The sequence below is a fragment of the Haliaeetus albicilla genome, chromosome 8, assembly GCF_947461875.1.
Source record: "Haliaeetus albicilla chromosome 8, bHalAlb1.1, whole genome shotgun sequence".
Taxonomy (NCBI): domain Eukaryota; kingdom Metazoa; phylum Chordata; class Aves; order Accipitriformes; family Accipitridae; genus Haliaeetus; species Haliaeetus albicilla.
In genome coordinates, this window is record NC_091490.1 from 13,620,731 (window position 1) to 13,633,404 (window position 12,674).

Sequence of the window (12,674 nt, forward strand, 5' to 3'; positions counted from 1 at the left end):
ACACAGTTTTTCTTCTGTACATATGTGCATGGGAGAAATTCCTGGTGACTTTCTGCATCCTGTAGCTATTGAATGAAATGGATGGTTTGGCCAGTTTTGCTGCCAGTACCTGTTTCCAGCATCTGTCTTCAGTGTCAATATGCCAGTGATTATGGAGGCTACCTTGGGATTCTCCTGCAGAGGTGGTACAACTCTGTATTGTTGAACCTGATACATCCTCAGAAAAATATATTAAACTCAGATGCAGTATCTTCTGGCAAAAAAAAAAAAAAAAGATTTTTAATCTGCTTTCATTCCCTAATTTCTGATGTGCTGTTAACTCAGAGGGACAGTAGTAAGAGCACATAGAGCAGTCTGAGTTAATATCAAATAACCTGATAAAGATTACATGGAGCTAGCCACATGAAAATCAAAACGCCTTAGAGAGCACAGTGAGGCTGAACATTTTTGACAGGTTTTGAAACAAAGACCTTTGAATAAAATTTTTGAACAAAGATATTAAAAAGGAAGGAGGAGCCTTGTTTTTTCTTTCAGTCTACTTCAACAAGATAGAGAAATACAAGACAAAATATATTTTAGAGAAAATTCTTTATGGGGTCAGTAACTTTCTAATCAGATAGTTGGTCTTAAATTTTATCTGGCCTGTTCTAGAGACTCTGCATGATATGTTGAAGTTATGTTGAAACTGGATGCCATTGGAAAGGCTTGCCTGTGTCCTTGCAATTATTATCACATTGCCTTGTAGTGATAATAGACGTAGTAAGAGTTTAGATGCATTTGGATGAGCCAAATAGTGTCACAGAAAGAAACAAGTGCTTGAATTTGAAAACTTAGGCACAGACTTTAAGGATCAGTGATGCTTAGCTTAAGGCTGGGTTGGATAAAAAAAGTGACCCTGTAAAACTTGAAGCTCAAAACAAAATCTTGCACAGCCATGACAGGTACACAGAGAGCAGCTGAGGGCATATTCCCACGAAGCATTTAAACTGGAAAGAATTGCCAGAACATACCAAAGCAGATGAGAAGTTGATGTGAAAACTTTCTGAAACAAAAATCCAAACTGTCCAATCCCTTTTCTGTAGACCATTGAAATAATTCCTGTTTTTCTGACACTTCAGTGATAACAATTTGCATAGTTAAGACACCATGCTTGTGGTTTTATTGCATTTTAGTGCAAGTACTTTAGCTGCAGAACAAAAGTAAAGCAGTTTGATGTAATATGGATGTCTATTTGCACTCCTTTTAAGATAAACATTAGGCAATAACCATTTCTTTAGAGCCTGTATATTGTTCATATGATTCTCTCTCTTGTATAACAGCTCATGTTCATCAACATGATACATTCCTGCCTGATTTTCCAGTTCTGTCTTTCATTGAGGATATTCTTTTCTTTCTCTGATTGCTTTTTCTTCTTAGACCATTACTCTAGTTGATAGCTTCAGGTTATCATTGTATCCTATCTTGCTCTCCAATAAGCCTATGATTGATACTAATCTTCGTCATGGGACACATTTATAGGATGCAGGATGGAAACTACTCTCTAAATCTTAGCTTTATATGTGCTGACAATTTGCAAGGTTGCACCTTATATTCACTTCAGGTGGCTTAGGGGAAAACATCAGCACCTGGTAATCATGCTTCCAAATAAGAAGAGAAATGTGCTCCATATAGTAAAAGTTATCTTGTTGTTCAGTCTCCTGTACTGCTTCTGCTTGTATTTTATGTAACTAGAAAGGGCTCAGTTTCTATAGGTGGTCAATGTCCTGTAACCAAACTCATGCCTTTTCTTTCCAGTGAAAGGAGCCATATTTTAATTAATCTAATGGAAGCTTTGACTAGCAGGCAGTCCCCTGAAAAAGAGTTAATGTGCCGGAAAACACTTCACACAAGCAGAAGACTCTTCATTGACTAATGTGCTTAATGGTACTTTTTCTAAGGAAATTATCCCTCTGAAAGCTTTATGGAGTGCATTTGTTTTTCTATTTTTCTTTTCATAATATAGCCTCATGTTTTGAAATTGAATTAGATATGTCTAAGGACCTTTTGAAAATAGAATTACTATGGGTTTTGCAGATGCCCATCAGTATAGTATCATGAAAAACAAAAATATTCCATTCCTTGGAGGAATAAAACCTAGGGTGCTGTGATCACTAGTGCGATGAATGCATTTGCTGAAGTGTGGCTATTTCACTGTTTCTACTTATCAAATATCTGAAGGCAGAGTCCAGTTATATAATTAATTCCGAAGAATCAATGGGAAATGAAGATGCTAATGTTTCCACAACATTTGCGTATTCAGGCTCCACAGCCCAAGAAACAAAGAGAAGTAATAAGAAATTCATTTGTTTTATCTTTTATCTTTGTAAACAGACATGCATTTATCTTTATGAACAGACTTGCCAGACCTTTTTTGAATTGCAAAATTTTGCTTCAAATGCTTGTTATTTGGATTTGCATAAGGATTAATGGTGTTGGGCAAGTGGTATCTCCTAACCCTTTCTGTTTACTTGTGTGATATCCGTCACAGGGATATACTTTTCAAGGCAATCAGTGCTTTTAGTTCAGTGGATAATGTGGTTTGTTTTCATGGCAGATTCTTTAGCGTTCCAAAATCTAGTTTGACAAAAATTATAAACGTATTTGCTCAGAGGAATTGTTTTCCCCCTCTTCAAGAGCTCTCTGTACCTGCTAGGGTAAGGGTTAAAGAATGAAAGTTAATGAAACCTGAGGGGAAGGTCTTAGCTGGCACGCAGAGTGTAGAAATTAAGCTACACTCCCTGTCTGAACATACGTGTGAAAATGTCATGGTCAAAACAAAATCATCTCTTGGATCAGAACTTGGCACCGCAAAATCAAAACTCCCAGAGACTTGAAAGGGGCGTGTACCACAGCAAGTTGAAGTTGGTTGAAGTTCAAAACTCTCTTTAAGTGTTTCAGTCTGTTTTTTTGTTCCAGCTTTTTATACACAGAAGTGTTACCTAAGATATCCCAATATGCATCTGAATGATTTTTACTGATCAGAGAAGACCAGTTTGAGAGCATCACTTCATAGTGTGTCAGGTAGATGGGACTTGAAAAATACCAAAGCAAACTCTTTGTGCTTGTGTGTTTTTTCATTTTTGGTTCTTTTCATATTATTATGAAAGCACTGTTCCAAACCCAATATACTACAAAGCAAAAATAATCAAGGAACTTGCATTATTTTCACAGGATCATGTGTCCCAGAGTACTGGCATTGTGGAAATCACTTCTGAAGTGCACAGCTGTACTTCGCTAATGAGACAGCTTGGGCCCCACAGCTTGCTGCATTGACTTACAGAACAGAAGTTACTTAGCAAATGTGAAGCTTCAGGGTTTCTATTCTACTTTAAGGTGATTGTTGGGAATTTCTCAAAGAAAAGCAGATTTGGCCTTACAATCGTCAGTCTTCAAGGGAAGTATTAAGGAAGGAGGCACACCGGTAGAAACAATGTGTATAGCTTGCTCACAAGGGATGGATGTAATGGTAAGAGAAGCTTTATACCTGGAGCAGTGCTGAGTGACAGGGGCTCACAAGAGCTGGAGCATCCATTTGTGATGTGCCAGCAGTGGGCTGGGGATACCTGGAGCTCCTGCGGAGGTTGAGGTGCGCATTGTGACAGGGGGATTGTCCTCGAAGCCTCTGGGAGAGGACAACTGGGAAGAGGCAGCCAGGCTAGTGGAGCAGTGGTCCTGACCCAGCAGCTTGTGAGAAACCTCAAAGCTGCTCAAAGCTACAAGAAAGTAAAAAGTTAGAACTGAAGGTGCCAGAACAAAATACTGTATTACTGGCAGTGCGTTAATTAGTGTTGTTGCCGGTGGCTGATGACCCAGCAATCAAGAACAAGCCATAAGTAATAAATTACATTGAATGTGGGGTGAACACAGGGTTCATTAGCATCATGTATGTATGAAATGCTGATTAAGTTGCCCTGTGTGCAAGGCAAGGAACATAAAAAGCAAATGCTGAGGTAACATACAGTGAGCGTCACAGGCTAGCTGTGGTGCTCAGGCCAGGCACAAAGGGCACTAGGTAGGGGAGATGTGAAACTCCTACCAATGAAATTATCTGCTTTATAACAAAAAGAGAAAGCTAGACTGCTCTGGAATAAGCTCACTTTCTCCTGAACCAGTAAGACTGTCTCTTGTAGTGTTTATGTATGCTTTTTCAACAATTAATATACTGAATTAATTCAGTTGAAAATGGAAACAGTTTTGCTTTCCTGTACATCAGTCTTCTTATTTCTACCACTGATTTCACTTTAGCAGTCAGTTTGGGAGCTCTTGCAGAGGAGGTTGTTGGTTCAGTAATACAGTTCAGGTAGTTAATATAGAGTGAAGCAGCCCTATAGCTTTTCATTCCAGATCAGACAGAAGACAAGCATGCTAGCGCTGGCTAACAAAATGCTGTAGAGATGTTGCAGTGCAAGAGAAAAACATAGCTGTCAGGTACCTTATTGATATTTTGCACTTTCAGTCTCAAATGCTTAGTTAAAGGTCATTCATCTGAAAGGAATTTGGATATTCTTTAACCTTTCTTGGTCTCTTTTGCTCTCTCCCAATACACTTTGAAGTCAGCTGTAATATTTCCAGATGTATCTATGAGGAACGCTGGTGTTCATGAACTGACACGTGGTCTTTTTCTGCTGAACTCAGTAATGACCTGTTCTTCATTCCAGAAGACTTTCGGTCTTTCCACCCCACCCCCCCACCCCCACCCCCCCAGTCATGATTGCCAAGATATAATACTCGAAACTTTTATACTACTGATAATGGAATGATCTGAACCCAGGGGTCTTGAAACTAGGTCATTAAGTACTCAGTACAGGAAAAAAGTGTGTTTTCCGGTGTTCGTGATTTTACTGGAGGGAATTGTCTTGTTTTCTAAAGCTTGGCTTTAAAATCAAAAGACTTCTGTAAGAAAAAAAAAATCGATCATTTTATTTCATCACAAAGAAAATAATTATATCTAAGAGTAACATATTCTGAATCAGGAATAACATTTTTCCATTGATTTTTTCCAAGCAATAAAGTGTGTGAAAATAACATTTTTCTGTCATTGGACAACACAGATTTTAAAGTCAGTAACAGAGTAGAGTAGATTGCCTCAAATTGGAAAATACAGAAACAACTGTGACATTGTTTTTTGTTTCTGTTTGTCTGTTGGTATTATACAAATCAGACGTATATGATACAGCAACAGCACTTACTGGGCTATATATCTAAGTGAAAGTTGCCAGGAGTCAGTTTGGCCTATGATACTTAGAGCAGTGCAAGGTTGCACTCATTTGTTATGGCCACTAAGCTGCTGTTACAGGGTTTACCAGAACCTAGCAAGGTTCACCTGCTCCCTTCATTCCCTTGGGATAGCCCATCTATCCCAGAAAACCACCAGCTGATTTTGCCATCTTCTGGGGTTCTAGCACCGTGAGCTTGCTGTCTTGTAATGTCTATTCTCCCTCTCCCCATACATATTTTTAGGTGACTGGAAGTGAGAGCTAATTTGGGCAATTTATTTGGCTGATACTTGGCTTGTTCACTCTCTTAGTGCCCTAAGTATTGATATGTCTGACTTGTGTTGTAGAAGTAGCTACGTGTTCTGCTATGCTGTGCAAGGTGCTGTACATATAGTTCGGGTACACATGAAACTGTGGCTGCTTATTGGCAATGGGCATGATTAAATGCCAGCAGCTTTTGCATGGATGATATGTTACATTTCAAGGTAATTAATACAAATGTCATAAAACTCAGACCTACCTCTCACCCTATCCCTTTTCTGGGCATTTTGAAGCGAGGCTCATGAAGGAAGAGTTGCATTGCCTACCTAAAATACAACTCAGATGTCATAGGTTTGCTTTTTTTTTTTTGGTTTGCTTTTTTTCCCAACTATCACTGTAATAATTACTGTAACACAGAGCTTTCTGTGGAGTTAATGTTCTTCTGGCTTAATGGCCCCTGGTTATTCTCAGGCCATCAACTTTTCCCAGCTGGTCATCAATCCCAAAGAACTGCCTTGTGCCTCCATTATTATTGCTTAAGTAGATGACATTTCTGGTGCAACCACTGCTTCCCAATGAGATGATATTACAGCCGATAGCTTTTCCCCCCCTTGCCTTCAATATTGTCAAAGCATTATAAACAGCTGGTATGAGAATGTTGTGGCTGTTGGCTGTGAATTCCTCTGACAATTTTTAGGTGCGAGTTTTGTAGACTTCAAGTGAAAGAATCTGAGTGAGGTGACTGAAAATGACTCGCCTGGAGCAGCTACACTGGCTCAGCCCCCATGCATCATTCAAGAAGTAGCTAGGCAATACCTGAATGTTTCAGTCTAAAGACTTTTTCCCAGAAGGAACAGTTTTCAAACAAGATCTGGGACAGATGTTTTGGGGGGTGTTAATGTTTATCATCTAGCAAATGTTGACATCCCCTCCCTCCCGAAGTTTCCACAGCTCCACTGATTGTTGCCCTTGTTTCCTAAGTATGGACTCTCTGACAGACTTGTAAAAGAAACAAGTAAGTTGTAGATCAGTAGGCCAGAAACCAGCAGAGACTGTTTAGGTGAAAATGTCTTGCTGTGTGGATATTCAAACCCATGTAAGTTAACAATGGTGCTGACTACATTTCCTTTAACCTCATTAGCACTTCTTCTTGCTTTCCCAAGCATGATGGTGGAGCAGCTAGTTCACCTTAGAGCCTTTTGCTAGGTAATTCATCAAAGTGGCAGATGAAAGCTTAAAGGAAAATGCATGTAAATACTGCATTAGGAACCTTGGCTTACAAAGGCATGAACATTTCTGCCCATATCATTAGCTCTGGATTACAAACCATATATGTGAAAGAAAAGAGACTTTGTTGTTTAGGGAAGATGGAGATACAAAGCTTACTGGTTATATCATTACGCAAATTGTATAGTTTAGTTATTTTGTCTTTAATTAAAAAGCACTTCATCATTCACTAGCTATTCTCATAGAAAAAAAGTTCAGACTGCAACCACTTAATACCTTCAAAATGAAAAAGAAGTTACTTAAGTAAAATACCCTCTTCAAATACTAGGAGCCAAAGCATTTTTAAACAGGGGACTGAGATTATCTCAAACCTAGGTTATGTCTTCTTTCCAGCTTTAGAGTTTTAAGCTGTGCCTCACTGCACACTGATTTACTCATTTGATTGCTATATACGTGTGTTTGATACTAACTGTAATTACATGTCACCGTAACTTCTCCTCATTGCTAATAAACCCACCAAGTTTACACCTGGAGACATGCTAGCTATGTTTGTCATGGTGTCAACAACGAGCTGCCATGCAGAGCCACAAGGTTTGATCTTGAGGTGCTGAGGCCCTTATTGTCAAAGATGTGTTTAGGTTGCTAGTGCTCTTCAGAGCCAATGAATACTGTCACCTCCTTGGTATACTACAGGATCAGGCCAATGCCACAGTGCAGGAGACAACTGCTCTCAGCATGTTGTGTGTCCGATTTGGAGCCTCTGGAATTAAACAAGCCTGTTACTCACCAGGAAGGTATTGGAATGCCATTCTGTATGGTTAACGATGAAAATAAAATTCTGGTGGACATACGTAGGGAGGAAGATCAGTAGATCAAGATGATCATGAACCAAAATGGCCTTCCAAGGAACCTCAGACTGGTGAGCAACCGCAGTTCAGTCCCTGCCTTCCCCCCCCCCCCCCAAACAGTAAGATACACACCATGTATGTTCTGTAATCTGATGTTATGGGTCTTAAATGCTGCAAGATACTGTTTGATGGAGGGCCACCAAGGCACACCTGCAGTCTTTACCTCCCAGTTTATTGTATTCTTGTTAGAAAGTAGCGCTGTGGGGATACTGTTAACCCTTTGCCCCTTTTTAGTTCTCAAGCTGAGCAGCAGATACACTTACATACTCTTATTGATCTCTATATTGGTGGCATACTTCACTAATACAATCTATCATGCATTTTCATTTTCATGAAAGCTTGGTTTACTCTCCTGATTCCATTAGGTCAGCCACTTAAGGCACCTCCTGTTCCATTTTACTGTGTAACATTTAAACATGACCTGACAGACTAGAAAAAGTTCAGTGCACCAACTCACCATCAGACATTAATGACCAGCTCTGACTGTTGAACCACAAAGGAGGTACGAGAGCACTGCAGTGGTTATGGCACCAACTTGGAAACAGCATGGAAGGATTGGACCCAGGGTATAACTCTCTTCCCTTAGCAAAATGTCCTGACCCCAAGGTTGAAAAGCCATTCACATCTGTGCTTATGAGAACTTCCAAAAAAATTGGAAGAGGAAGAATCAAAAATACTACAATTACAGCTCATTTATGGCAAGTGGAAGAAGTACAATCCTAAGCAGCTGGGAACAGTATAGAAGCTGTTGCAATTACTGTATATGAACCAGCAGTGGAAAGGAGGATTTAAGCAGTAGACTTAACTCCACAGAGGAACTTTAAGGGCTATACCTATACGACGTTTTCCACACCTACAAAATGTACAGGTAATGTGTCCCCAGTTATTTGGGAAGACTGCTGGGAGAGATTTATGTAAAGTCCTCTGAGATTTTTGCTGTAAAATATGCTATGTACATGTAAAAATATAGTTATCATGTAGTGAATGGGAAGATGTCTACAGCTAATTTTGAAGTATGTATGTCTTTGCAGCCTTTAAAAATGCACTGCAAGAGTTGTGCATTGGTAACCAGCTCTGGACACCTTCTGGGAAGTAAACAAGGTGACAGAATCGACGAGACAGAGTGTGTAATACGAATGAATGATGCACCCACTCGAGGTTATGGAAAAGATGTTGGAAACAAAACAAGCCTTCGAGTCATTGCACACTCCAGTATTCAGAGGATTTTGCGAAATCGCAACGAACTCTTAAATATGAGCCGTGGTGCTGTGTTTATCTTCTGGGGTCCTAGCAGCTACATGAGGAGAGATGGTAAAGGCTTGGTGTATAATAACCTGCAGCTGATGAATCAGATACTGCCTCAATTAAAAGCGTATATGATTTCTCGCCACAAGATGCTTCAATTTGATGACCTTTTTAAACGGGAAACTGGGAAAGACAGGTGAGAACTTATGTGGATACATTTGGGGCTTGTCATACAGTAGTAAAATAATGTAGTTATATATACCAATTTCAGATCTGCTCAGAGGGACCATCACACCCATTAAATCGTCTGCCTCATGACTTGCAGTATGGTATGACATGCCAAATAACATCACTTGTAACATAAGTAAAAAATAGGCATCAAAATAATTTGTATGCAGTATTGCCTTATCAACTTAGAATACCAGAATCTGGATGTACTGTTTATACAGCCAAGGAGGCAGGAGCTGTTTAAATCTCACTTTGGGGTAATATACCTGAAAGTTTTTTACTGATTCTGAAAAATCAGAATGGATAGGTTATGTTTTCTTATAGAGGAAATGCCACCATTCAGTGAATTATAATAGCTGTTTATTGAATTTAAGCATTCTTGGAACAGTGCAGCTGTAAAGCTTCTTGTAAAACAAATAAACATTAGTCATACATTAGGTGCTTCAGAACAGTTCATCTTGTATTTCCAACTGGGAAAAGGAAAGTTATTATGATAGTTACATCTTTATGAGACTGTTTATGACTTGTAGGCTGATCTTCAAATCAAATTTTTAGTAAGTGACCCACTGCAGGACTTGAGCATTTTCACATATAATGTTTGAAAATGGGCATTTAAACCAAAGACTTCCTAGCAAGAAATACATCTATTTTTAATGAACTCCTATTTTTTACTTACAAAATATGCTGCTGTAAAAATGGAACAGGGTATCCACTTAGGTACAAATGAAGAGGTAGGTTTATTGTGCAGTAACTCATGATGAGATTTTTCTAGCTTCACAAATACTATACATACACACCAAAGCTTGGAGCTGGGCTCAATCCTGTTGTGGACAGGTAGGACTCAAGAGCATGGACTTTCTTTTCTGGGCTGCACAACAAAGGCAGAACTGGTGTTAGAGGAAACTGTTGTATCCTCTTCACTGACGGCGACTGTATCTTTGCTTGGCATTTGCTGCCTTTGTCATACCCCACATGGTTGCTTGCAGAACCCTGTTCAGTTATAGCGGGTCAAATTATGTATCTGAGATCTTGATTGACACACGCTAGCACTAGAGCACACAGTAACTTGGTCAGTTTCTTACCATTAAAGGTCCTTTTCTCTTCATCCTCAAAGTCTCTGCCAGAGACTCTGCCTCTGCCAGAACAAGAAGGAAGGATAACAAGGGGGGATACCCTGCCAGTTCTGATGTCTTTTCCAGGTTTGTTCACCCAGAGTAGAGCGAAGTGAGAAGGTGAATTAAGCATTTGAACCCTTCAAGAAAAGTGCAAAGGATTATCTGTATGCCCAGTATTTTCAAAGGCATGAAAGTTAACAAAGCCTGTAGTTGCACTGTAGCACGGGCCACCATCAGCCCTAAGAGTCAGACCCTGTGCACAAGGAATGCACACTGCCATCTCCTTTCCTGGATTACTCTTTCAGCGTAAGGCCACATGCAGTCCCTAGTTTTGAGGAACAGTTTACCTCCTCTGCTTCAGTCTGGCCAGTTCTGCCATGGGGAGCCAGGGTCCCATTCCTTTCCTGACACTTGCTGTGCAGTTTCAGGCAAGCTGCTCTTTCTGGTTCTGCATCACCCATCTGGAGCAGGAGGCATATAGCTGTGCATGTGATGAAAGCATTTCTTTTTCTGCACAGGCACCAGGCTCAGTCTTGGCTCCTGAAATATTCTCAAGGCATTTGAGACATTAATGACATTGTAACAAGTTTTTAGTGGACTCAGTTATGGTCACCCTGAACTCCCAGTGTGAATCAAGGGCACTTGGATGCCAGCAAAATTCAGCCTCTTGAACAGGTCCTGTTGCTTTTAAGAAATTGCAGGCTCTGCTGTGTATGAACCGCTCCTTTAGAGGGCACATACAGCATACTTGAAGGACTAAGAAGATTAAAACGGGAGATGAAAATAAATGAATAGGCAGCACAGAAAAACAGAGGGAAGATGAAAAGAAACATGGGTAGGAAGGAATTTGTAATGGAGGAAAATTTATGTAGCTGTGGGGACAGGAGCGGAACATTGTATAGCCCAGAATGTTGCTGTTCCCTGGGACGTTTCTGCTGAGCTCTTGACATTAGTGCCTGCAAAAAACAAAGGAGGGAGAGAGAAGCCTGATTGAAAGGTTGCAATAATCAAACCATTCATTTCTGTCTTGAAAATGATGAGAAAAAAGGTAATTGGATGTATTGTGCTTTTTGAAAAAAAAGCTGATTTTGAAATGAAGGGAAACCTTCAGAAAACATTGCCAGTTAAATAGTATGGTGAATGACAAAGGATGCAGAGCAATATACTTGGTATTATAAAGTAACTGTACTTGAAAATAACTTTATAATTGAATAAGGGTACATTAAGAAAATATGATTCAGAACCAATATTATAGTAATTAGATAAAGGAAGCATAAATGAAATAACTGCAGGAAGAGTATTTCCATAGAGATTATAAATGAGATTTTGGTGGAGCAGAAAGGCCTTTAATTGTAATTTAGTGTGCACTACAGAATTATCAGCACAGTGTGTTAGTTCATCATATAAAAGAATATCTGATAATTTCCCCTAATAAGCACATGACAGTTCTTCATATTCTTTCATTACAGCTGATTAGGTATAAAAACAGTATTCTTTTGTTGGACTCTTGTTCAGATCTTTTATGAAAAGGCAAGACACTGTAACCCTGTTTCTATATTGCTGTCCTACAGACATGGTATTTAAAGAGGCCGAAGTGGTACTTGAGTAAGTTCTTAAATCTTTATTTCATTGTTTAGCTTTTAAAATAGTTTATTTAAATTCAGTTATTCTCCTGTTTATTGAAAACACTAAATTACAGCGTAAGTGTGTGTAAGCAAAAAGAAAACTAACTCAGCAGACAGCCTAGCTGGGTTGCCTGACCTGTGCAAAGCCCAGCCACTTTGGTCATGGTCTCGATATAATTGCTCCCTTGGTTTTGGAATATGAGGTCTTAGGCACCTAAAACAGTGGCCTTATGCAAGCTCCAAAGTACTCTTAGCCTGAACATGTTCCTGAATTACCTAGCAGTTCATAGGCTCAGAAACACTCAAGCGGCAGGAAAGCAAATTTTTTAGGCTTTTCCCTACCTTTCCCTTTCCTAATAATTTTGAGCCAAAAATTATTATTTACTGTTTTGTATTGTTGCAGTGCCTGAAGGCCTCTGCTGAGCTTATGACCCAGCTATGACATTGTGACAAATTGCACCACCACCCCCAAGCTTAAGTGCAAATTCAGAAAATAAATAAGGCCCCATAATTGGAACTAATGAGATGCTTAAATCATGTTATTCTCCAAATGATAGCTTAGCCTGAAAGTCTATATGTCAGGAGCAGTAAAAACATACGTTTCAGTTCATACATTACCAGGTGACCCACAAAGGACAGGACAAATTACCCAGCATCCTTCAGGCATTTTTGGTTAAAGAATTCCCTTATGTTTAGAAGTGCCTTTTAAGCAACCAGCACTGATACCACTACTTGGGTTTTTTTCTTTGCAATAGTCTAATTCACTGAGGAAATCGGAAACCTTGGTACAAGGCATTCCTCAATCTGACA

General features: G+C 39.5%; 1 protein-coding gene across 2 annotated transcripts in view; it reads left to right on the top strand.

The window, feature by feature from the left end:
- Nucleotides 1-12,674, top strand: part of ST6GALNAC5 (ST6 N-acetylgalactosaminide alpha-2,6-sialyltransferase 5) — a 75,240-nt gene that overhangs the window by 50,871 nt on the left and 11,695 nt on the right. For both annotated transcript variants that reach the window (XM_069788994.1, XM_069788993.1), the window contains exon 3: nucleotides 8,683-9,092. In XM_069788994.1, coding sequence (XP_069645095.1) covers nucleotides 8,683-9,092 — 410 coding nt within the window. The remainder of the gene's footprint in view (nucleotides 1-8,682; nucleotides 9,093-12,674) is intronic.